Source organism: Cervus canadensis, chromosome 21 (assembly GCF_019320065.1).
Source record: "Cervus canadensis isolate Bull #8, Minnesota chromosome 21, ASM1932006v1, whole genome shotgun sequence".
Lineage (NCBI taxonomy): Eukaryota > Metazoa > Chordata > Mammalia > Artiodactyla > Cervidae > Cervus > Cervus canadensis.
The window spans coordinates 5,080,466-5,106,328 of record NC_057406.1 but is presented as its reverse complement, the minus strand read 5'-3'; the positions used below and the strand labels follow the sequence as shown (position 1 = coordinate 5,106,328).

Below are 25,863 nucleotides of genomic sequence, written 5' to 3'. Positions count from 1 at the left end.
ACCTGTCCCCTGGCTGGCCAGCCGCAGACCGAGCCCGTCTCAGGTTCCTGGGGGATTCTTTCTATAATAAATTGATACTTTCGGAGAAGTGCCTTGAATCAGTTGACCCACTTGCTTTCGGTCTGAAAAACCAATCAAGTCATCACTGGTCCCTAAAGGATCAGCCATCCTTTTATGAGCAAGAAGCCCAGGTCTCCTCCCGTGTCCTGGTTTCTGCTCACTGGGTGGTTAATACGGTAAACCTTAAGTTGAAGGCTCACCTAGAAGTCTTTCTTCCCGTTCTCCTTCTCACAGACAATTCGTTTTTTTCTGTGGTTCTCAGTTTTTTGATCACACAGGGCTCAGGGGAGGAAAAGGACTGCTTTTGGACGGAGGGAGTCATCTGTGAGAGCTCCAGCCTTTTCTGTGTTTGTACCTGAGCAGCCTTTGGTGTTGGGAAAACCTGGGGTCCCGGAACTGGGGGCAGCGCTTCCTTCCTGGTGGCCCCGCTTGGGATGTGAAAGCAGGTGGCCGGTGGGAGTGCGCTTTAGCGGCTGAGGTCTGGGAGTGTTGCCCCAGAGGCAGCCTGTCCAAGTAAGTCCCTAATTGCAGAGCAAATTCCTTCCTCTTGGGTCCTCACCCTCCACGCGGCCACATCGCAGTAATTGGGTTCTTGGTGACCCATGACTGCCGGGCTAATGTAAGCCTTAATGGAAACGCTCTTTTTCCACCCAATTAAGTGGCTGGAGGTGGAATGCTTTGCAAGCACAGCCAGTTCCCAGTTCTTCTGACTTTGTGTCTCTTACCTACATTCTCTATCCGGCTCCATTTTGCCCGCGTAAACGCATTGACAGTCATTATTTATTCTGTGAATGTTTATCAGATGCTTGTCGTGTGCTGGCTTTTGAACAGTGCCTGGCCAGTCCTCGGTGGGGCAGGGCGATGGACACGCCACGATTTCCTGTCGGGGGTAAGGCTTGGAAGCTGTCATGTGTGCTGAGAGCTGAGGCAACCCAGAGGAGGCACCCTAACTCTGCCCACGGGGTGTGGGGTGCAGAGAATGCTTCCCTGAAGAATCTGGGGGCCCAGGTGGAGTTGGCTGGGCATTTCTGGTGTTGAGACAGCTGGGGCAAAGGAATGACCTCATTGGGAGGTGAAGAAGCACGGGAACTGCATCTGCCCGTTGACGGGGGTTGGGGCACATTCATCAGGAGTCTTTGGGTACCACTCTCAGGGGTTTGGGTTTTACCATGGAGCTGGTGGGAGCTCTGGGCTGCCCTTCATCAGGGAGTGACAGCCAGACAGTCTGCAAATGACAGAGAACTCAACTCAAAGCAGATTAAGAATAAATGGAACTCACTTGTGCATTTGATAGAAAGGCCTTGAGGTCGCCAGCCTCAGGTAAGGCTTGATCCAGCAGACAGATGGCATGACTCAACTCTGTTCCCTGAGCTCTGCGGACCCAGTGCCTTCATTGCCAGTTTCTGAGTGGTGGTAAGACGACGGGGGCAGCTTCCACCTACATCCTCTCTAGGTCAAGGCCAAGGTGAAAGAGTGCCCGTCACTCTGCATTCCTAGGGAAGCCTCCTTGCAGCTGTTGGCTCTCACTGGGCCAGTCCCCTCCCTGACTGTATTCTGGGGAGTGCAGCCTGCCCCCTGGCTGAGGTCTAGAATGCCCGAGTCCTGTTTGACCAGAAGACAGGCGCGTGGATGCTGGAGAGGAGAAAAGGTGGAGTGCGGACGGTCACCTGCAGAAGGGGAGAGGCTGCCCTGGGGCGGGAGGAGGCCAGGAGAGGGTCTGTGGGAGGCTGACCGGCCATCCTAGTGAGGGGTCCCTGGTTGCCCCAAAGGCAGAACCCGAGATGCCGCCGCTGCAGAGGCTGGTTCTGGGTCCCACGTCTTGGTCGCCGCTTCTTTCTTCTTTGCTTTCGCCCACATGCTGGGGCCTTTCGCCTGCAGTCTTAGTCCTAGAATCAGCTCCACGGGCACCCTCACCTCCTCTGGTAGGCCTCTGGTTGCCTTCTCTGTAGAACTTCTGTCACTCCTTTGAGTCCCTGCTATAGAGCATCTGTTTGCTGTCTCTTCTTTTAGCTTTAATTTTCACGAGTACCACGTGAACCCCGTCATGGCAGAGCCTCCCTAGGCTCCTCCTGTCCTTCTGTCACGGTCCTCTCACAGGGGATGCTATTCTTGTCTTGTTGGCGGGCATCCTTTCGTTCCTTTTTCTATGAATTAATTGTGTACAATAGAAATATATAGCTTTGAGTTTTCTTTTTTACAATAGAATTTTTGAGGTTTTTTTTTCTTCTCTTTTTTTAGCTGTGCCATGGAGCATGCAGGATCTTGGTTTCCCCAACCAAGGATGGAACCTGTGTCCCCTGCATTGGAAGCCCGGAGTCCTAACCACTGGACCGCCAGGGAATTCTCAGTTTTGAGTTTTCTGATTCTGTATTTTGCGTAAATATCACGCTGTCGTATTTTGGAACCTGCTTTTTAAAAGTCAACACCATCACAGTACTTCCCTCGTGGTTCAGCGGTTAAGACTTCACATTCCACTGCAGGGGGCAGGGGGCGCGGGTTCAATCCCTGATCGGAGAGCGAAGATCCCACGTGCCTTGTGGCCAAAAAAACAAAACATAAAACAGAAGCAGTATTGCAGCAAATTTAATAAAGACTTTAAAAAATGGTCCACATTAAAAAAAAAAAAAAAAGCCAAACTCAACACCATCATATGCATTGCACTTAGTCGTCCATTTGTTCCTTGAGAGTCTTCTCTGTGCCAGCGTCTGAGCCAGGCTGTCGGGCGGAAGCGGCCAGGACACACCCTCCCATGTGTTTGCGCCCGCACCAGCCTCCCCCCAGGACCAGGGCCGGCCCCGTTGGCCACCAGCGGTCGTTAGCTCGGCCACTGTAAAACCAGAGGCTGGCTGAACAGGACCACGCTTCAGCTGCGGGCTCTTGCTGTGGGGTCAGCTATGCCTGTTGACCTCCTCCGGGCTTTGCCTTATTGAAACGCTTACATATTTCTTTTCGCCTCTCAACTTATTTCATCTCGAGAAATGACATGGAACCTTGTACCGCAGCAGAGAAAACCCCATCGATCAGACTGTTAAGGCTGAGTAATCCTCACGGTTCAGGCAGCAGTCACGGCGCTTTCTTATTCCCATGGTCTTGTCAGATGCTCATCCTGCACTGAGGAATTACGGCGGGTTAAACGTACATAAATACTCCGAGCTCATTATGTCGGGCTGGCATCGCCAAGATGGGGGCCAGCATGTCTTCCTCAGTAAAAACAAACCAGATCTGCCACTTGAAAGGTTAAGAGGCTCTTGCCGCGTGGATGGCTGAAAGCCTCTTTCCCTGTCTGGGTCGGGAAAGGCAGCGGCTGTCTCTGGGGCTGTTAGCGCTCCCCACCTTTTACTCTGGACAGCATGCAGGCATCCATCTGTCGCAATCCCCAGAATCCTGGAGCTGGAGCCTGGAGTCTTGACTTCCCGGGAAGGGTCGGGCCTCCCAAATCAAGGCCTTAACGAGGATGCTACACCGGAAGTAGCTCATCCACTTGAATTATGACCATCCAGCCGTTTGATCACCTTGTCTTTGGCAATCAGGCAGGGCTGCTGAGTTTGTGTTCCCCTGCCAGCGGTCGAGTCTGTGGGCGTCATCGTGCTTGTTGAGGTCTTATTTGGGCCCGGTCTCTCCACTGAGCTGTGAGCTCGTCACGTGAAATACAACTTCATTTATTTTTAGAAGAGCTACTCTGTTAGGAAGACCTTCATGGCTGATGAATTTAGATATTCTGATAAATTGTGTAACTTCTGTGAAGAAGCAGTCCCTCTGAGCGCAGAGAGGTGGTGGAGAGTCATAGAAAGCTCTCCCTTCCCTGGGGAAGCTAAGTCACACACATCAGTCGTGCCTGACTCTTTTGCGACCCCGTGGACAGAGATCTTTATTTAACAGAGATTTTATTGGGTCCTTCTAACACATACAGAGTTAACCCTGACTCTCCCTCCCCAGCCTAGGGGGTGGTGGGGGAGGACAGGGGTCTGGGTGGGGTGGGGTGGCAAGGGCAGGGGTCTGGGGAGGTGGGGTGGGAGGGACGGGGGTCTGGGGGTGGAGTGGCAGGGGCAGAGATCTGGGGTCCATGGACTCACGTGGGAACATTCCCTCCTTTATCCTTCTTTGTCTTTCCTGGCAACTCTGAGGACTACTCCATTTCCTCACGTGGGATCCGTCGTAACTGCAAGTGGGCACGTCTTGAAATGGGCTGGTTAAGTGCCCCAAATTGAGACAGCTTTCCTGCCATTTCCAAGTTCTCCTTTTAGCTGGAGGTGGGCACGCGGCCGCTTTGGTTGGGGTTTTCTCTTTGATCTTGACTCAGACAGCCCGCTGGAAACTCTCCCTCTGTCCTTTTGTTCTCCGGGAAAACCAGGACGTGGGTAAAAGCCCTCACCGGTGGCAGACCTGTCTGCCGTGTTGAAATAACGCACTTAGAGAAACGTTCCAGAATGGAGTTGTCAGCACTTCAGTCTCAGGCTTCGGCTCGCCCACCGTGGGGCCTTCACATCTTCGCTGAACCCCCAGCAGGTCAGCCCCCGGGGAGAGTCCTGCACCCTGTCTTTCCAGGGAGTGAGTCATGCTCCCCACTCCCGCCCCAGTGCCCCTCATGGAGCAAGAAGCCTTTTTGTCTTCAGATCTGTGTTTTCCCTTGAGGGTAACCTTGCTCTTTAAAAGCAGCCTGCTTTCACAGTTGTGTTTTCTTAATAATGTCAAAAGGGGAAAGGAAAAAAAAAAACCTGCCTAAAAGCCTCTTTTGGAGGGGAAAGAGCCTGGGCATAAATAAATATATAAGTGGAAACCTGTAGGAAGAAAATTAAAAAAAAAAATCAAGGATGGAACCTTTGCGCTCAGCCTGGGGTGTAAGTGGCGGGCCCTTTGTGAGACGTTTGAGGTTTTAGTTTTTGATTCTCTTTCCTCCTTTTCATGCATTTGTCATTCCAATCAGGAGAGGTGGTGTGTTTTTTAAACCTTGCCTGGCCTCTGGGTGGAGTGATGGAAGGAGAACGGGGTTTGGAAACACGTGTGCCTCCCTCTCTTTGGCAGAAGCTGGAAGCTAGCGCTTACTGAGCGCTTGCCGCACGACATTGTTCTGCGTGGTCATTATCTTCTCCGTCTCTCTTTGGGGGTGTATCAGGCCCCATTTCACAGATGGAAACTGAGGCATGGAGCAGTTACACAGCCTCTTAGTGACTGAGCTGGGATCTGAAAGAACAGACTGGCTCCCAGGTTCTAAGCCCCTCATTGTGCAGCTTCTCAAATATAAAGACCCACTATGTGCAGCAGCCGAGCTATCACTGGTGGGGGCAGATGGTCCAGGAAACAGGTGGTTACAGGGCTGGCTATGGGATGCGAGCTGGGCAGAGGGGAGCCTGGAATGGGCAAGGAGCACCCAGGAGGGCTTCCTGGGCAGCCAGCAAGCTGAGGCCTGAAGGTGGATAGGACGTAGCTGGGCAGAGTGAGTGAAGACCAGGTAGAAATGAGTTCAGTCCTGCCTGCAGGGCTCATGGTTGGTGTATATCAGATGCCTTCATATCTGACACACACTGGCCCAGTGAGGACCAAGCCAGGGCCAGCCACTCCCTCACAGACATGTTAGGAGATTAGATGAGCGGAAGGCATGGAAGGTGCCCGGTACACAGTAGGTGCTCAGAAAATGCTGGTGGCCCTCTCCCACTGACAGGCAGGAGTGTGGGCTGGACATTTACTGCGAACTGGGATTGCAAATCAGTGGCCCCTGTCTGGGGCCCCTGTTTGAATTACTTGCTTGCATTTATAAATTGGGAGAGTCTACCCAAAACCCTCAATTTCCAGCTTTATTTTGAAAGTTCCTGGGTTTTGGCGACGGTGGTCTGCGTAGCCCACTCTGCACCCCCGGGCTGGGGGAGGTGTGGCTGTCCCCACAGGGGCACCGGCGCGGTCAGGCCCGCTCCCAGCCTCCGGCCCTCCTGCCTCTTCCCCAGCCCTGTGTCGCCCGTGGGGCCCACAGCGCGGAGTGTCTCTGTGGGAAGGTGAACCTTGGTGAATTGGGAATGCGCTGCCTGTTGGATTTAGGGTGGATAAGGGCAGACCCTTAGCACAACAGTGAGTCCCTGGCCCTGGGACTTTGGACCTCAGGCCCTTTGAACGCCCACACCCTACATGCACACCACAGGCCAGCGGATCTATCTCCATGACGCAAGATCTCGCAAGATTTCCAGTCTTTGAAGTGTTTTACTTTCTGGCAAATGGACCAGTGCTTTCAAAGCCAACACATTGCTGAGATTAGCAGAAAGCCACTGACCTGGCATTGATGCTTTTGAACTGTGGTGTTGGAGAAGACTCTTGAGAGTCCCTTGGACTGCAAGGAGATCCAACCAGTCCATCCTGAAGGAGATCAGTCCTGAATACTCATTGGAAGGACTGACGCTGAAGCTGAAACTCCCATACTTTGGCCACCTGATGCAAATAACTGACTCATTGGAAAAGACCCTGATGCTGGGGAAGATTGAAGGCAGGAGGAGAAGGGGACGACAGAGGATGAAATGGTTGGATGGCACCACTGACTCAATGGATGTGAATCTGAGTAAATTCCGAGAGTTGGTGATGGACAGGGAGGCCTGGCGTGCTGCAGTCCATGGGGTTGCAAAGAGCTGGACACGACTGAGTGACTGAACTGAACTGAACTGAACTGACCTCGCAGAGTGGAGGCCTCGGGGAAAAGCTGTGGTTCAAGGGGCTCCTCCCCTCTTTCCAGACACCAGACTGACCCTCAGAAGACAGTCATCAGATTTGGACTGAAGCCTTCTCGGTGAAGGGGCTGTGTCCCCTAGGGTTCCCAGGCCATGAACACTAGCGGAGTCCCGAAGAACCCTGCTGTGTTTCAGCATGGATGTGGCCTCCACATAGGGCTTCCAGAATCCCTTCTCTGATCTGTCTTCCATGGGCTTTGCATGGAGTACCAAAGTCCCTTTTGGAGGTTCTTGCCATCTTTCAAGGCCAAGTTCAGATACTGCTTCCTCCAGGAAGCCTTCCCTGGTTCTCCTTGGGATGAACTCATTCCTCAGAAGTCCCTGTGAGGTAGATACCTCTGCCACCCCGTGTTCCAGATGGGGAAACCGAGGCTGGGCAAGGTGAAGGGGCTTGTTGGCGGCCACACGCCCTCAGAGGGCACGGTGAGGTCTGACCCAGGGCTGGGTGGTCACAGGCCATACTTGCGTTCCTCGGGGCTTTATGCGTCACAGGCCTGTGGAATGTGCTGTTGGCCCTGAGTTCTGGGCGGGTCTGTGCGAGCATTTCTCATCCATTAAAGCCGCCAGATCCCGAGCCCTGTTTAGTGTTATCTTTGATGTTCAAGGGCGGTGTGAAAATTTCTGTTTTCATGTGACCCAGTTTCTCTGCTTTGAAAATGCCATTCCCGCGCCCTCCCCCCTCCACGCCTCCTTGTTTCTGAAATGAGGCAGCAGGACTCCTGGAAGCATCTCTTTATCTCTGCACCCCCCTACCCCCACCGCCCACCGGTTGCTCTGGCCCAGGTCCAGCGTCCAGGTGAGTGGATGACCTGAGAGGCAGCTCTGGGGCTTCTGGGAGGAGCTGCGGGCTCATTGTAAGGACTCAGGTGCGTGGCTCACCTGTGACTTGAAGCCCGCCTATGCAGCCCTCTGCTCGTTTGACACCAGGGTCTTCTGTTCTTCCTCCTCGGAGAACAGAACCATCGCAGACGGACTTGACCGGGAGGGACCTCCCTGGCCTCTCTGTTCCCTTTGGTGACGTCAGCCCAGGAGACAGGAGTACAGGGCCCCGGCCACTGCCCACGTCCCCTTGCCCACCTCTTGTGTATGTGAGGACTTTTGTGAAAAACAGCCTTTTCCACCTTCCCTTTTCTGCCTTGGAAAGCTCTTTGCTGGTTTGAAAACTCTGTAATTTGTTCTGCAGGGAAAGTAATTGCTGAAACTTGGTCTGTTTTCTCAGCGGGTCTGAGTGACCAGCTGGGGATCTTTGGAATGGGGAGCCGGGCTGGCCTGTGTGTGTCTCAAAACTCGTGTTTTGCTTGTGAAGGTGTTTCCCATGTGTCTGCTTCTTGCAGAGTTTGGCCGAGGATGCGAGGATAAAAAGGTGGCTGTCCGCTCCTAGGATGTGGGGCGGGGGCAGAGGAGAGATTGTGATGCCTCCAGCTGCAGGGCGTTGGCCTTCCAGATTAGACTGTTGTTGGGAGGGGCCCACTTTTCCTTCTCTCTCCTTTTAAATTGCGGTAACATACACATAACATGCAGTTTACCCTTCTAACCCTTTTAAGCACAGAGTTCAGTGGGATTGGGCACGTCCGCACTGCTGTGTAGTCATCACCGCGTCCACCGCCAGGCCTCTTCCATCTGCCCAAAGTGAAGCCCTGTCCCCCAGCCCCCTGACTGCCCATAACTGCCCTCTGTCCCAGCCCCGGACTCCCAGCATTCTACTCCCCGTCACTCTGGATCTGCCTCTCAGGACCTCGCGTCTGTGCAATCATACAGGACTTGCCATCCCGTGTCTGGATTATTTTACCTGGGACAATGTCTTCATGGTTCCGTGGTAGCGTGTGCCTGAATCCCTTTCCTTCTTGTGGGTGGATAACGTTCGGTTGTGTGTTTGGAGCACATTGGTGTGTCTGTTCATCTGTCGGGGGACACGTGGGCCGTTTCCACCTTTTGGCTGTGAACCGTCGTGTAAACCGTTGATGCTGTAGACTGTGGGTGTGCGGGAGAGCCTCCCCCCCACCCCGTGGCTTTTCAGTTTTGTATCGGGGTCTTCCTGACGTTGGAAGCCGGCGTCCTGGGCCCCACTGCCATCGTCCTCCTGCGGGGCAGAGGCGGCTTTGTCCCCAGAGCTGGGTCTGTGGCTGAGTCCAGGGAGCCCACTGCGTGCCGGCTCCGCCCTCAGGATCTGACATTCATCATTGCATTCAGTCCTTGCGGGGGTTTGGGAAGACAGGCAGAGAGGTTCCCAGACATGCCTGCCTGACCCGAGGCCGTCGTGCCTGTCGCCTGGCTTCTCTGTCCCCCTGCCCCTTCAGGTCCCAGAATTGGAGATGTTCAAGGTGACCTCGATATTGAAGGAGGAAGTAGGTTTCCACCTTTAAGGCCGTTTCACTACAGAGGAAAAGGCCTTGAAACTAACGCAATATTGTAGATCAGTGACTATTAAAAAGAAATACATAAAATTGAGGAGAAAGCCTGGGCCCTTGTCCTTGGAGATCACCGAGGGAGAGGCTGGTTGTGTGCTTCATGGTCAGGGACTGTTGCCCGGTGGTTCTCAGCCAAGGGCTGGAAAGGGGGCAGATCCCAGGCCCCCTGCACCCACTGAATCAGGGCTGAGGGCTGGAGCCTGGCGTCGGACGCAGGTGGGGCCGGTGGAAGAAATGCAGTGTTGAAGGGTGAGGCTGTGAGCCTCCCGGTGTCGGGGCGGCAAGGGATCTTCTCTGCTCCATGGATGGAGGCCGCCCCACTCACCGCGTAGCCAGCCCTGTGGTCCCTGCGAAGGTTCGGGAGACGCCAGGCCTCTGGATCCAGTTTGTTAGACTCTGCCGCGTGTTCCACTGCTCCTGACCCTGGGTATCGCCGGGCCGGCAGGCCAGCAGGATTCTGTCCCGTGAACTTGGCCACGGACAGCGGCACCGCCTCTGACTCTGGGCTTGCTTCTGTACCTGCCGGGAGGGTCTTCACACCCGGAGTCCACGACTGTCTGAGTCGGGGGAGGGACCCTGCCTTCTCAGACCCTATCACTGCGATTCAAGCTGTGTCCACCCCAGCAGCCTTGGGCAAGATCTGGACGCATCCAGAAGCTTCCGTGACTTAGTCATGTGTTCCGAAGAGTGGTGAGAACAGCCTGGCAGGGCTTGGCCGGGAACTGGGCACTCTCCGGCGTGGGCGAGGAGTTGTAGAATGTATTCTTGGTTCGGGGCATTTTTCCTCGGACTCTTTCTGGGCAACCAGCCATTTAGGAATGTTTGTTAAATGCCTTAAAAACGCGAGTTGATTTCTCTTTGTTTTCACTGCTAATGTGTGAGACCATGCTAGTCCGTCTATACTCACCGGTTTTGCCCTTTCTCTTTCTCTTGACAGTGAGTGACCTCCAGGAAGAAGGGAAGAATGCCATCAACTTGCCCATGTGCCCCGCCCCAGTGGAGGTCCACCCCGAAGACTCCCTGCTCGGTACTGTTGCTTCCTCCAGCTCCTTGTCCTGGGCGAGCTGAACGTCCCTGGGGGTGCGGTCGGTCTGGGAGGGGCCGACTAGGAGCCTCGTGATCAGACCTCACAGCGGGCTCTCAGCTCAAGGTCGTGTTTAGAAAAAAGTCTGCAGGAACAACGGAAGCTTTCCTGTGTAGATTTCGGCCTCTCTGGTTGCAAATGTCAGCTTTATTAGTATTTAAGTATGATGGGGCCAAGAGATCCGGGAGCCGACTCTCCTTGCAAAGACGGTTTGTGGCACTCACGGTTCCCCAGGTGCGGGGGGAGCAGCAGTGTCAGGGCAGGAGCGAGCAGACGCCTTTATTGTGGTTTTCACAGGATGGTGTGGGTGAGGCAGGGTTCGTGAACAGGTTTGATCAGCTGGTTCGGGTAGCTTCAGGGGCTTCTGGGACACAGAAACTGCCCTGAGGGGTCGGTACCTGGTCTCAGGTGGCTAGGGCTGGGGCTGTTGGCTGGGTGTGTAAGAGCCTTGTGGGAGCTGAGTTAGAGAGCTGGCTGGGGCGGGGGGTGGACTTTGGCTTGGTTGTTCGCATTGAAAGGCACTCACAGGGGACACGTTTGCTGTCTTGGGAGTCAGCTAGCTCTGAGCAGGGAGTCCCCGTAAGTCCCTAAGGCCCCAGGATGTCGAAGCATCTGAAAATACAGAAAAGGGACTTCCCTGGTGGTTCAGTGGATAAGAATCCACTTGCCAATGCAGGGGACGCAGGTTCGATCTCTGGTCCGGGAGGATTCCACTTGCTGTGGAGCAGCTAAGCCCGAGAGCTGCAACTCCTGAGACTTCATGCTGCAACTGCTGCAGCCTGCACGCCCTGGAGCCTGTAACAAGGGCCTTAGAAGAGAACACGAGGAGCAAGAGAAGCCATCGCAATGAGAGGCCCATGCACCACAACTTGAGAGAAGCCCACACGCAGCAATAAAGGCTCCGTGCAGCCAGAAAGAAAGAGAGAGCAGTGCATGCATGTCAAAAAAAACCTTACAGTTTAAGAAAGAAAAATACAGAGAATCAGAAAAGCTATTAATACCTGCCCCGTCTCTACGCAAGCTGGAGGGGCCTCCCGACGCCAGGGGCTTGCTGGGTGGGACCTGCTGAGTGGTGCCGGCCCTGCGCCCCTCTCCCTGGGACCGCCTCCCCGCCGACACTGATGAGGTGACGGCCTGGACACGTTTTCCCTTAGAGCGTGCTTTGGGGTCTGATGGATCTGGAAGGCTGGCTTGGAACATTCCGCTTCTTTCCAATCCCTGGTTCAAAGGGAAGTCCCGGTGGATGCCTCTGTTGTGGTTCCCAGCACAAGGCCAGGCCAGCGGGAGCTGGTGGGAAAGAAATGCCAAGGCCGTCCAGACAGCCGACCTGTGGCCAAGGGACGGGCGGGCTCGGAGACGCTGGGTCCCCCGGGGCGTCCCCTCACCTCTCAGAAGACCCTCTTGTGCTGCATCCTCTGTCTGGCTGCAGCCACTGCCCAGGCAGGTGACTCTCCCCCCAGGGGAACCGACAAGCGCTGTCTGGAAATCACCCAGATTCAGAGCAAGGTTTCTCTCCCCTCCCCCGGCCCCAGGTACTATGGACATTTGGCCCAGAATAATTCTTTAATGTCGGGGAGACTCCCCAGGTGGCTCAGTGGTAAAGAATCCACCTGCCAATGCCAAAGATGCGGGTTCGATCCCTGGGTCGGGAAGATGAAGGAAAAGGCAACCCACTCCAGTTTTCTTGCCTGGGAAATCCCTTGGACAGAGGAGCCTGGTGGGCTACAGTCTATGGGGTCACAGAGAGTCGGACAGGACTGAGCGGCTGAGCACACAGTTCTTTGACGGCGGGGCTGTCCTGTGTGTTGCAGGGTTTGGATCAGCATCCCTGGTCTCCACCCCCTAGATTCCTGTAGCTTATACCCCACCCCACGCCACACCACCATTGAAGACAACCAAAAATGTCTCCAGACGTTGCTGTGGGTCCCTTGGGGGCCTCAGGGACACAATTGCTCCTGGCTGAGAACCCGCTTTAGGCCAGCAGGAGCGCTTAGAAAACAGATTTACTGTAAATGAGGGCAGGTTACTATTTGTCACGATGCCTGGAACCTGCCTTGCCCTAACTCTCCTGTCTTACCATTTTCCTAAACCGCTGCTCCTGGGCTGGGAGTCAGCATTCTTCAGTTCGCTCTGTTAAGGTCCTGCTGGCCCTTGAAGCTCTTGTGACTTTGATAAGAACCAGCCTAGTCAGCACTAGGAGCTGAGAGCTGGGCGATTGGGGGGTGAATTTGGGGAGAGAGGGTGTTGGACATGAAGTAGGATGTGCCAAGGCCCTGTGGTCGGTGGTGGCAAGAGGCTTGCTGAAGGGCGAGCGAAGTCTGGAGGGATTGGGTGGGAGGGTGCCGGGGAGAGCTGGGGATAGAGGCTGCAGAGGGCCTGGAGGACTGCATGGAGGATGCTGGCCTTAACCCCAGGAGGGGTGGGAGGCTGTTAGGGCCTCATCGGCGGCCCCCCGTGTGCCCCCCTGCAGCTTACTTGGAGCATCCCTCTCAAGCATCAAGTCTGCGCGACTCCAAGAATAGTGCTTCCACTTTGTCAGGTTTTAAACTTTGCTGTTGTGACGTCTCTGTCACTCAAAGCCATTCATTCCCACCAACATGGACAGGGTCCCAGCTGTGGGGGCCTGTGTGGGCCCGGGGACCCTGGTCATCTTACCTGCACGTCCCAGGGGCCAGAGGCCATGCCTCTTTTCTTCCCTTTTAACGCTCAGGGTCAGTGTTGTTCTGTGTAGTGTCTGGTGTCTGCAGTCCTTCCCCTTTGCCATCCACTTACTGGGCTTCCCTGCTGGCTCAGTGGTAAAGACTCCACCTGCGATGCAGGAGATGCAAGTTTGATCCCTGGGTCGGAAAGATCCCCTGGAGGAGGGCATGGCCGCCCGCTCCAGTATTCTTGCCTGGGAAATCCCGTGGACAGAGGAGCCTGGTGAGCTACAGTCCATGGGGTTGCAAAGAGTCGGACAGGACTGAGCGACTGAGCGTGCACACGTGTCCGCTTATTACCACGTGTCCCTCTCTGTCCAAGCTCGCTGCTGCCCACGGTCCATGGTCAAGGCCAAACACGGAGGGAAAAACAAAACAGAAACAGAATATGGATAAACACGCTTTGCTGTGAAATGTCCTTTTTTTTTTTAGCGCTCCCCCCAAATGTTTTTGTCCATACCATCGTACGTAGAAGCAAGCTTTCTTGGTGAAGGACAACTCTTTCTCAGGTTTATTTATAGTGACTTTTCTCCAGATCTGAATCAGCGCCCCCCCACCACCCCATCGCTTCTCCTGAAATACCAGAGTAGGTGCCCCGTGGCTTTCCAGAAGGCAGGCCCGCCCGCCTGGGCCGTGTGCCTGGCTGCAGGGCTGCTCCATGAGAAGACCTTGGGGGTCTCTGCTCTCGATCCCCCCAATCTGTGTGAGGGAAGCCAGCTGCCCCCACCAATGCTAACCCGCCTGCCCTTTGTCCCCACAGAGGAGAACGAGGAACGCACGGTGATCGACCCCACCTCCAGGGACGACCCCAGATTCAAGGAGCTGGTCAAGGTGAGGGTGAGCCTCCCGGTTGGGGTGTCCAGTGAGGGCAAGACTTTGGGTTCAGGCTCTTCTGGGTCAAGGGAGCAAAGCCGGGGGGCTGACCAAGGGGCCTCGATGCTGCGTTCGGTGGAGCGTGGGGAGACTGGACGGCTTGGAGCGTCTCCCAGGGGGGCCGGCCCCAGGGGCTCTCAGACGGCCCGCTTACCCTGCTGTGCTGTACCCAGGTACACGGGGACCCTTTTCTTAAGATTTGGAACGAGCAGCTGCAGTGAACGCTCGCAGCGCCTTGCAGACGAGATCAAGGCATTCAGACTCTTTCTGGAGCGAGAGGGGACCTCAGAGGAGGCTCTGAAAAGCGGGCCCGTGGGTCTTTCTGGACACTCCTGCAGGTCCTCATCGGATGGTGACGCCCCTGCTCCGGGCAGTGGGCAGATTCAGCCGCGTCTGGACGCTCGGGGACAGGCGAGGCCAGAGGACAGCCACCTGGTTCCTGAAAGTCAGGGAAGCAAGGGTGGGGGGACAGGCGCTGGCTCTGGGCTCCCTCGGGGCCGCTGCAGCCACGCATCTCTCCCCAGGGGCTCTTGAGCCCAGCCTCGCGGTGAGGGTTCATTGGTGGTGTTAGTCCGGCTCCAAGCACAGATTGAACTTTGACTGCTCTGATCTCAACCACAGGAGGGCTTCAGAGGTAATCCCCCGGCTGGCAAGGGCTCCGTCAGCATCCTCACCCTGTGAGCCCCGACCCAGCGGACTCGGGCTGGGCAGACGCTGGTCAGGATAGTGCCACACGCACATCCCATGAAAGGGGGCTTTTCAAAAGTTTCTCCCCCTTAACCACTGCGGTTGGGGCACAACTGCCTTTTCATGAGGGCTTCTTTAGGATAAACAGAAGCCTTGCAAGTTGTAGCTGTTTAAAACCTCAACACGGAGAATGTTCTAGTGTGTGCGTGTGTGTTCAGTTGCTAAGTCGTGTCCCACTCTTTGCGACCCTGTGGACTGTGGCCCACCATGCTCCTCGATCCGTGGGGTTTTTCCAGGCAAGAACACTGGAGTGGGTTGCTGTTTCCTTCTCCAGTCTGTTTTAGGGCCCATCCCAACATGTTGATGCTGAACGACTTAAATTGCCTAGTTTAGATTTGCCTAGTTTAGATTCCTCCCCCCACCAAATACCACTTTGTTTTTTTCCTGAACTGAAGAATGTTGGTGAGGAAAAATGACCCTGCATTTCAGCCACCACGGTGTCCTCCACGGGCGATGTGTATAAAATGTTAGTTGTTTGTTTATCTGGCTCTGTCGGATCTCAGTTACAGCCCGTGGGCTTCTCTGGTTGTGGCACGTGGGCTCAGCAGTTGGGATGCGCGGGTTTAGTGGCTTCACGGCACGTGGGATTTCAGTTCCCCAACCAGGGATGGAGCCCCGTCTCTTGCACAGGAAGGTGGATTCTCAACCATTGGACCAGCGTGGGTGGCATTTAAGTAGGAGAAGGGGATGTTCTGTGCTTGTTAGGTTCCCCAGAGGAACCGAACCCGTGGGAGGTGGCCTGGCCTCTCTACCTCTCCCTGTCTCCATTTACCTGTCTTATCACTCTGTCTGCCTGTGTTTCTATCTATATCTCTGTCTCTCTATAGAGATTTATTGTAAGGATCGGCTCACGTGATGCTGGAGACTGAGAAGTCCCTTGATATGCCCTCTGCCAACAGGGGCCAGGAAAATGGGTCTGAGGGTCTGAGAGGTCAGGCCGTGGATGCCCCAGGCACACAGAGGGTGGAGCGCAGCCTTCCTCCAGCTTTTTGTCCAGTTCAGGCCCTCCCTGGATTGCGTGCCACCCTTCCATGCTGGGGAGGGTCCCTCTGCTTTACTCAGGCCACCGAGTCAAACGCCGATCTCTTCCCGGAGACCCCAGCACAGACACACCCGGAACAAATGTTTCATCAGCTGCCTTGGCATCCATCCCAGCCAAGCTGATACTTAAAATGAACCATCACGTGCCCGCTTTGATTTTTTCCTTCCTCGACATTTGAGCAAAGCTTGACAGCCCGTGAGCATCAACTCCTTGAAACAAGTCCCAGGGAGCCTGGTGCCACCCTTACATCCATACAGGGACTCAGAGAGAAGTAACTCGCTGCCCATGCCCCAGGTGATCCTGTGAACCGATGTGAAGTGTCCTATCTTAAATGAGTCTATCCGTTTGAGGCCTCATCTCCTGAGCCCTGGTTGGGGGTCGGGAGCTGTGCTGGACCCCAGGGATGCAAGACAAACAAACCACCTCCCTGTTCTATGTGATCCAGAGCTGCTTCCTGCTCCTTCCGGGTTTGCTCAGCCCCACCCACCTCTGCTTTGCCTCCCAAGACTGCAGGCAGTTTGGGCCTCTTTGGGGTGAGCGCTGGGCAGCTCTGCGTCCTTGCTCAGCCCACACGGAGTGCCCACAGCACCTCTGCACCCAGGGCCAGCCTGATGGGGTCCCGAGGAGGCTCCGGCAGCTCCATGTCCCCCAGATTCCCAGTTCGGGTGCAGGCCCACGTCTGGGGTGTAGAGTGTGCCGACTGAAGGGGCTGGGAGTGTGGGGCGCTGATACCTTGGGGGGCGAAGGAGGACTAAGGACCGGAAGGGGTGGGGAATATCCTCTTCTCCCTCTCTTACCTGGTGGGCAGTTCTGGGAGCCCACTCCTCCCAGACACTGGTCCTCTCCTGCCTGCCAAGGTCCCCATGTAAACCAGCATGCTTTGTCAGGCAGGACATTCCAGGAGCTTGGAGGTCACCTCCCAGGGCCCGAGGCAGAGCCTGGCGGCTCTCAGGGCCCCGCAGCGTGCCTGGCCTCTGCGCCCGCAGCCGCTTGCCTGGAGCACTGTTTTTCAGCCTTCGGTTTTCTCTTGAATTTCCCTCCGCAGGGATGGGTTCTCTGGCTCCCTCTCTGCCTGTGCTGTCCCACCCTTCACGTTCTTGCCCTCATTCCCTCAAGTTTCTGCTGCCTGGAACCCTTGTCTGTTTATTTGTTTGGTTTTGATCTTTCTCCTCCCTCTAGAACATGACCCCCAGCCATCAAGAACTGTCCGTGTTTTGCTCCCCGCTGAATCCCGGTGCCCTGAGGTCACCGCGCACCGTGGTGCTGACTGGGGAGCTGGGCTGGTGGCAACGTTGTGAGGGTCTGCGTCGGGACCACCCAGGGGAGGGTCTGCGTCGGGACCACCTGGGGGAGGGTGCAGACCACCCGGCGGAGGGTGCAGCCCAGCCCTTGGGCAGGACAGGCCTTTTGCCTCGGTCCAGACCTCCAGGATCCGAATCTTGAGAAGGCGAGCTCTGGGATGAGGGGGCAAGGCAAGGCTGGGGGGACCCTATGGATACTGATGCAGGTGGTTCGCCAGATGCCCTGGGGAGCCGGAGGGGGGTGCGGATGGCCAGGCCTGGTGGTTCAGACAGACCTCCGTCCACTTTGCCTGTGTGATCCTTACTGCTTTTCAGAATGCCCGTCTGTGTGTGCATGCTAAATTGCTCAGTCGTGTCTGATTCTTTGTGACCCTATGAACTGTAACCCCCCAGGCTCCTCTGTCCATGGGATTCTCCAGGCAAGAATACTGGAGTGGGTTGCCATACCTCCTCCAGGGGATCTTCCTGACTCAGGGATCGAACCCACCTCTCTTACGTCTCCTGCATTGGCAGGGGGGTTCTTTACCACTAATGCCACCTGGGAAGCCCTATACTCTGATTATTCAGGCTTCCGGTTGATGAAATCTGAGTAGGTCCCAGCACAGGCTGCCTCCTAGGGACCTCTGTTGAGATTCGGCCCAGAAGCGGTTGTTTTCGGTGCAGGGCTTGGACCACGTGCAGGCCCGAGCAGGTCAGGGTGACAGCTGACAGCTGGCCACATCCCAGTCTTGGGACCAGCGGGACCTTTCAGAGGAAGCACAGTCTCCTTGCTTTTTCTCCGTTCTCCATCACCTGCACTTTTTAGCCTCCTGTCTTGGCTCCTGTCCTGTCTCTCTCTGTAGACCTAGCCTCACTGAACCCCCCTCCTCTGTCACTGTTTAAACATAGTGAGCCGCTCTCTGCTTCCTGTAAAACAAACCAACCAACAAGCACACCTACTCTGGCTTAGCCGGGCATCAAGAGTGAGGCGGTTCATTGAAGCACTGTCTGAGCATCTACTGTGTGTGACGCAGTGTGAAGGGGTGGGCATGGTGGGCTCTGGAGCCGGCTTCCTGGATTCAAATCCCGGTTCGGATTGGAGTAGGAGAACCACTGTGCCCATCCACATGCATGAGGGTGACATCAGATGCTACGTGCTTGCTGTCTGGCGGGTTCTGTGTTGGGTGCTGGAACGTGGGTGTGAACAGGGCCGAGCCGGGAGGGAGGCACACGGGCAGGTCTGTGGTTCACACTTAGAAGTGAGTGTCCTGTGGGTTCAAGAAAGACTTCTGTCTCCTCTCTGCAGGGCTTTCGTCCTGCGGTCCTGGGAGCTGGCATCCTCCAGGAGCGCCCTGACTCTCTTACAGGGTGAATAGCTGGTGCTGCCCAAGGAGGAAAGCAATTTCCAGATGAGATCCTTTGTATTTTTAATGATCCTCGAAAGAAGCAATGGCAGTTCACATGCTTTCCAGAGTAAATCGCCAGAGAGGGGCCTCCACCCTGGTGGCTGCATTGGTCCAAGGCTGGCAGGCTGTGTTGTCCCTGGGGTTGGCATTTCTCCCCAGGAGCAGATCTCCCGTCTCATCTCCCAGTCTATTGGACAAGACTCTTCTGGGTTATTAAGTTCTGTTTGCTCCCTCCTTTCATCCCTGAGAAGAAAGTCAGAAAGACAAGGATGGTCTTCTGGGCAGAAGACGATGCCATCCTCGCTGGGCAGAGATGCCTGGTGATGTGTCTGCAGGTTGCAGTAAGCCTGCATCCTCAGTGCGTTAAGCCGTGACAAGCGTATTTGCAAATGATTAAAACATAACTGTCATAGCTTTGGGGGAGATAGGCTGTAGGTCCTGATTATCATTCAGACGGAACTCAGGGAAGTAATTTTTTATTCTAGTTTAAGCAAGCTTGTGGAACGTCCATGCAAAGAGCCCTGTGCCAAGGGCATCATTAATATCACGTCCTAGACATGTGCCTGTGGGAGTTGGGGTTTGCAAATAAGCACGTCTCGAAACATAAGGATGGTTGCCATCTTTAAAAAGTCTTCTGTGAAACAGAGGATTGAGATGGGTGACCTGGATGGTACACGGATGGGGGGTTGGTGGTGGCCGGGTCACTGCACCTCTGCCGGGGCGGCAGGGAAGTTGGAGCGGCTGGTCGCTTTTGCTTCTCAGACCTGACCTCTGTGGCTTGTTGGCTGAAATCTGACTTTCATCCCTCTTCTGTGTCGTTTTCGTATTTGACTTGGAGCAGGTCAGAGATCCGGGTGGGGATTTTTGAAGTTTTAGTCTCTTCATAGCAGAGACATCTCTTATGTGTTTTCCAACAGGCCGTCCTGGGTGAGGCAACGGTCTGTGTGCCCGAGAGACCTTTCTAGGTCTGGAGGCAGCGCTGCAGTTGGTTTGAGCACCTTCCGAGGTTCTGTTCCTAGTCTTGCCCCTGGGGCAACGGCTTAGAGCAGGCTGGCGGTCCAGCTGGAGAGACGGACGTGTCGGGGGATGAATGAATGTGTGACCTGGTGGTGTGAACACTTGGGAGGAAACTGAAGCAAGAAGCGGGGTGGTTTCCTCTCCCTTCTGTTTTCTTCCTCCCTTCTGTTTTTGGTGGGGGTGGTTGAGGGTGGGCATTTGGGTGGGAGACCTGCTCCTTGGTACCTAGGGTGGCAGCAAGTGCAGAGACCCCACCGGAAGCACGTGGTGGCAGATATGAGGGCGAACGAGGGAGGCAGCGTGGCTGGAGCTTTGACAGCAAGGACGAGGGTGGTCAGAGGTGGGATCAGAGAGGTGGCAGAAGGTGAATCAGGGCCTCTCAGTGGGTGGGGGTGTGGTGGGGCAGGAACCAGCTCCTTCTAGTGGCTGTGAGAGGACCAGTGAGCATCTGCGACCCACGTGAGACAGAGACTAGGTCACGTTCCATTGTAGCTCCAACACCTAGGATGGTGTCTACATGGACTAGGTGCTGCTGGTTATGCTGCGTACATCAGAAAGGGGCTTCTGACATGCAGAGAGCTCCAGGGGTGGTGACAGTAACACTGGCGAGATCCCTGAGGGTTATGGCCCCTGCAGAGGTAGATGCTAACACCTGCATTCTAGAGATGAGCTTCTTAATAACAGGTGTATTGAGATAGAATTCCCAGACTGCACAATTCACTGGTTGTTAAGTGAGCTCCCAGAGTTGTTCGACCATCACCTCTATCAATCAAGGACTTTGCATCACCCCCAGAAAGAATCCCCATGTCCATCAGCACTCAGTCCTGAATCCCCCTTCCTGGCCACCGGCAGCCACTTTGTCTGTATAGAATTCTCCTGTCTCTGTAATTTTCACATTCTGGGTATTTCATTTAACGGGAATCATACACCATGTGGCTTTTGTGTCTGGCCTTTTTGATTCGGCGTGGTGCTTTTTAAGATGCATCCGTGTTGTAGCTTGTGTCCAAACGCCATTCCTTTTTCATGGCTGAATAATATTCCATTGTACGGATACATCATGGGCTTCCCTAGTGGCTCAGATGGTAAAGAATCTGCCTGCAGTGCAGGAGACCTGGTTTCAGTCCCTTTGTAGGGAAGACCCCCTGGAGGAGGGCATGTCAGCCCACTCCTGTATTCTTGCCTGGAGGATCCCATGGACAGAGGGGCCTGGCGGGCTATGGTCCATAGAGTCGCAGAGAGTTGGACATCCATTTTGAGTTGATTTCTGCATGTGGTATAAAGGAAGGGTTCAGTTTCATTCTTTCACATGTGGATATCCCGTTGTCCCGGCACCATCTGTTAAAAAGACCGTTCTCTCCCCATTGAATTGTCTTAGCCCCCTCATGGATATCAGTTGACTGTAATGTGAGGTTTATTTCTGGCTCCCATTTCTGTTTCACTGACCTCTGTGTCACGTTTTGGTATTCTAGCTTTGTAGGAAGATTTGAAATCAGGAAGTGTGAGTTCTCCAATTTTGTTCTTCTTTCTGAAGATTGTTTTGGCTTTTTGGGGTCTCTTGACTTTCCATTTGCATTTTAGGATTTGCTTGTCGGTTTCGGCAGAGAAGCCATCTGGATAGTGATTAATTTTTATAAATGGCATCTATTATTATTCTTTCTAATTACCGAATAATATATACTGCTGAAAACCTGGAAGATGTAAAAATCAAACAGAAGGCAGTGGCAATTGTTTAATTTGCATCCCTCCAGGCTTTTTTCTCTTGTGGATTTGGCTTTTTCTACACAAAATTTGAAATTGCTTCTGAGCTAGAAAATGTCTAGGAGCACGTTTGGACTCGCACCTTGGGAGAAACTTCTGGAAAGGAAATTGCTGGGTCACATGGCACACACGGGGATAGGAACTGATTTGTCTTCTTTTTAATGAAGACTCTGGGGGCCCAGACAGGCTAAGAGACTGGCTCCAGGTCACACAGCAAAAATCCTAGTGGGAGCTGGGTCTCAAGTACAGACCGCAGAGGTCAGCAGTGCACTGTTTTTATAAGGTGTACTCTTGTTGGTATATGAGGCTCGTGCTTGGATTCGCGATAGTGGAATGCTGTTTGTATTAGTTTTCTATTGCTGGGTAAATTAGCTTTTACCAGTTCGGTGGCCTAAAGCAACATCTATTGAGTTAGCTCATAGTTCTGGGACCCGGGGGTTAGTGTGGTTGGCCCGGGCCCTCTGCTCAGGGTCTCCTGAGGCTGAAATCAGGCTGTCAGCCGCACTGAGCGCCTTACTGGAGGCTCTGGGGCGGTGGAAATCGGCTCTGCTCCTGGGGACACCCAGCTCACTCTCCACTGTTACGGCCGGCAGGCCCCTTCCTGGACCCGCCTGTGGCTTCTGGATCTCTGACCTCTGGATCTCTGACCTCTGCCCTAATGAGGTCAGGCCCTTGGACAATCTCTGTTTCTTGAGGTCAGCTGTCCTGTAACATCCTGATCACAGGGTACCGGCCCATCATTGCACTGTCCGAGGGATCCCATGGGCCTGACCACTGAGGTCTTTGGGGGCATTTTAAAATTCTGCCTACAGAACCATTTAAATTGTTGGCCAAAGGTGATCAACCACCCTGGGAGCCTCATTAGCTGTCCCTGCTTACCGGGGCTTCCCAGGTGGCGCAGTGGTAAAGAATCCACCTGCTCTTACAGGAGACCCAAGAGATGTGGGTTCGATCCCTGGGTTGGGAAGATCCCCTGGAGGAGGAAATGGCAACCCACTCCCGTATTCCTCTGCCTGGGAAATCCCATGGACTGTAGCCTGGTTGGCCACAGTCCACGGGGTCGCAAAAGAGTCAGACACACCTGAGTGACTGAGCAGGCACACACACAGCTGGTGTTTATAGCATCTGTCGGGCTTTGCAGGGTGCTGTGGGGGGCGGGGGTGTGAGACAGCAGACGGGGGTCCCTGGCCCCAGGGGGCTCCCAGTCTCTCTGAGGGTCAAGGGCTAGCCCCTCGTGGCAGCTGTAAGGGCCCAAGGAAGGGCAGGGTGGTCAGGAGGAAGGGAAAGCTGCTCAAGCAGAGGGTCGGCAGGTGAGAAGCTGGGAGAGCTGGGGGAACCTCTGGGGGGGAGTCCTTCTGACCGGAGTGAAGCCGGAAGGGGGGCTTCGAAGACCAAAAAGGGGGTTAGGATCCCTAGGCCTGCACTTACTTTTATGCCTTAAATTTAAATCATATACTTTGCAAAAAAAATTACAAACCAGTGAAATCTCATTAAGTGGCCAGAAAAGGCCCCGTGGATGCCTAGACGTAAGAGTCTTGGGTCCGTGGTGGTGGAAGTCGGATTCAGGGGTCTGGATGCTGAGTATTCAGCCTCTGAGAGCCACCGCTGGTGACCTGCCAGGTCTCGGGGTCTTGGGGGGAAAAGCGTGGTGTTCAGAATTGTGCCCCTGGTCCGCGGCAGTGTGGCCAAGCTGTGGTTGTCTGGGATTCTGGCACAGCGTGGAGGATGTATGGCGGCCTCTCCGTGGGCTCCAGCCCCTCCTGACTTCCCTGCTGGGTCCATGCTGCGACAGAGGATCACTCCTCCGTGGCTGGGATCTCGCCACCCCCGATACCAGGCCTGCCTGCTCCCGCCCCCCGCCCCGGGCGCCCACTTTCTGTGCAGCCATCTCCTATCCCGCCCGTGAACGCTGCTGCCTCCGATCCTGGGGCCCTGTGACCCCTCAGGTCGGGCTTCTTCATGATGCCTGGTGCCCACTCTTCGTCTCTCTCTGTCCCCCGGCTGGACCTGCACTCCTGGAGCGAGGAGAGGGCAAGTTGAGCCTCCATTGCCCCCACGGCCTGGCACAGAAAGGTCCTCAGTGTCGGCCCTTGAGCTGGTCTCATGTGACTGCTTGGCTCCGATGCCGCTGCTGTTCAGCCGCAGAGTCGTGTCCGACTCGCTGCGACCCCGTGGACCGCTGCACGCCAGGCTCCCCTGTCCTTCGTCTCTCAGTGTCTGCTCACACTCACGTCCACTGAGTTGGCGATGCCACCGTCTGCCCTCTATAGCCCCAAACTCTGCCTGATTTTTTCAACAGACAAATTTTTAGAACCATTTTCAATTTATAGAAAAATAGCAAAGATGGTGCAAGAGTTCCCGTATTTCCACACCCAATTTACCCCCGTTATTAACATCTTAGATCAACATGGTACATTTGTTATATTAATGAACCAGCGTGAATACGTTATTAACTAATGCCCACCGTTTATTCCAGTTTCCTTAGGGTTTAGCAGATGTACTTTTTCTGGTCCTATCTAGGATCCTACATGCCGTCAGTCATCCTGTCTCCTTAGCTCCTCTGGGAGTGACAGTTTCTTAGACTTGCCTTGTTTTTGATGGCCGTGTCGGTTTTGAGGAGGGCTGGGCAGGGGTTTTGGAGGATGTCTTCCTATTAGGCTTAGTCTGATGCTTTTCTCAGAGTCATGGACTTGGGGCGGGAGACCACGGAGGTGAAGTTCCCTCTCTCATCCCACCAGGGCACGTGTGACAACATGACTGATCCTGTAATGTTGACCTCGGTCGCTTGGCCGAGCTGTGCCTGTTAGGCTTCTCCGCTGTATCCTGACTTGTGTGTGTGCGTGCTCAGTCGCCTCCAACCCTTCGCAAGCCCATGGGCTGTATGTAGCCTTGCCAGCTCCTCTGTCCATGGAATTCTCTAGGCAAGAGTATTGGAGTGGGTTGCCATTTCCTGACCCAGGAATTGAACTTGCGTCTCTTGCGTTTCCTACATTGGCAGGTAGACTCTTTACCTCTGCGCCACCCATGCTTCCCTGGTGGGTTAGATGGTAAAGAATCTGCCCGCAGTGTGGGAGATCTGGGTTCGATCCCTGGGTCGGGAAGATCCCCTGGAGAAGGAAATAGCAACCCACTCCAGTGTTCTTGCCTGGAGTTCATGGACAGAGGAGCCGGGCAAGCTACAGTCTGTGGGGTTGCAAAGATTTGTTCACGACTGAATGACTAACACACTGTTCTGACTTATTTTTCTCCATAACATCAATCATAACTCGACATGTGCATTTGTTTGTCTTTTAATGTCTGATTGGAAGGTAAGATCCTCAAGGATAAAGTCCTCACCTTGTTCATTCCCAGAGCCCGGCACACAGTAGGTGCTCAGTAAGTTAACCAATGAACTCAATGCCAGGTGGTGAGTGCTGGGTGCTGGAGACAGAGCCACACACAAGAGGTCACAGTTTCTGCCCTCACGGAGCTTCAAGTCCAGCAGGGAGATAGTCACAAATGAAGTTGTGTTCTCACTGCAAACGTGAACAGGTTTGGGGAAAGGCCCTTGAGTGCAGCGAGAGCCATGTTGGGGAATGTGGCCTGGGTGGGGTGTGGGGGGATGCTCAGAGGATGATCATGGAGCTTGAGACCTGATGGATGAGTGAGAGTGGCCAGACAGTGATGCAGGCAGGAGGAGGTGCCTTCAGGCTGCCAGAATTAGCACGTGCAAAAGCCTGGGGCAGAGAGGGGCTTGGGGATCTGAAGAGCATCAGCGAGGAGGCAGCGTGCCTGGCTGGCGGGGCTGTGGCAATGGCCTGGGAAGATGGTTTGGATGAGGGCGGTGGGAGAGGAGATGGTGGGAAGTGGATGCAGTCAGGAAATGGGATAAATGGGATGAAGGGATGAAGGGGTGGAATCCAGGCCCCGAAGCTGGACGACGGTATCCTGTTTGCTTCTCAGATAAGGAGGAGATTTGGGAGTCGGTGGGGGCGGACAGCACGTTCAGATAGAGATGCTTATGAAACACGCTAGCAGGAAGATGGGGCAGAGATGGGGCTAGACCTTTAGGGGGTTACTGGGATTGGGAGGGAGGCATTGGATGTCACGGAATGGCATGAACCAGCCTTGGAGGAGAGTGGAGAGGAGCTGTCCAGGGCGATTTCCTTTGAAGATTCAGAGGAGGGGAACGTGTCATGGGGACCCCCCCAAACACACACACACACACATACACACAAGGACACTGAGAAGGTGGTCAGAGAGGAGGTGGGAGCTGGGTGATGGGAGAAGGATGCTGGAGGCTGGGAGAGAAGGCCGCTGGGCGGGGACGTCCGGCTCCCAGGCCGATGCTCCCTCCCTGAAGAAGGCGGACAGAGGAGGTCTGCAGCATGGGGCCACCTGCCTCCCACCCACCCTGCTGGGGTGGCTTTGGCAGAACCAGGATGCCGCAGGCCTGCTCACCTCTTTCTTCCTCCAATCCTCCCTTTAATTTACATTTACTTCTATTCATGGGATTGTGTGTCTGATTTAATATTTCCGAGTTAGAGGGAAAATAGAACATACTCCACAGAAATTTGCTTTGTGGCCGGTTTTGCAGGTGGCATGGTATCAGAGGCTGACAGAGGACACTCTAGGCTGGATTTGTGTCCTTTTCGTTTATCTCCAAGAGGACCAATCAATGCCCATCTCCAGGAGGTCATTGGGACCAATTAGACAGTTTTATTGGTTTTGCTCCGCAGGGAAGCCGCGGACTACATATATTTTTGATCAAGTCTGTTCAGGGCATCGCTTTCATTTTGAGGA

The 25,863-nt window shown here is 54.6% G+C and overlaps 1 protein-coding gene across 3 annotated transcripts in view; it reads left to right on the top strand.

Annotated features, from left to right (window-relative positions):
• The window catches only part of PARVB (parvin beta), a 115,102-nt gene that overhangs the window by 48,707 nt on the left and 40,532 nt on the right, over positions 1-25,863 (top strand). For all 3 annotated transcript variants that reach the window (XM_043440428.1, XM_043440427.1, XM_043440430.1), the window contains exons 2-3: positions 10,113-10,202; positions 13,719-13,789. In XM_043440428.1, the coding sequence (XP_043296363.1) occupies positions 10,157-10,202; positions 13,719-13,789 (117 nt within the window). In that variant the 5' untranslated portion in view covers positions 10,113-10,156. The remainder of the gene's footprint in view (positions 1-10,112; positions 10,203-13,718; positions 13,790-25,863) is intronic.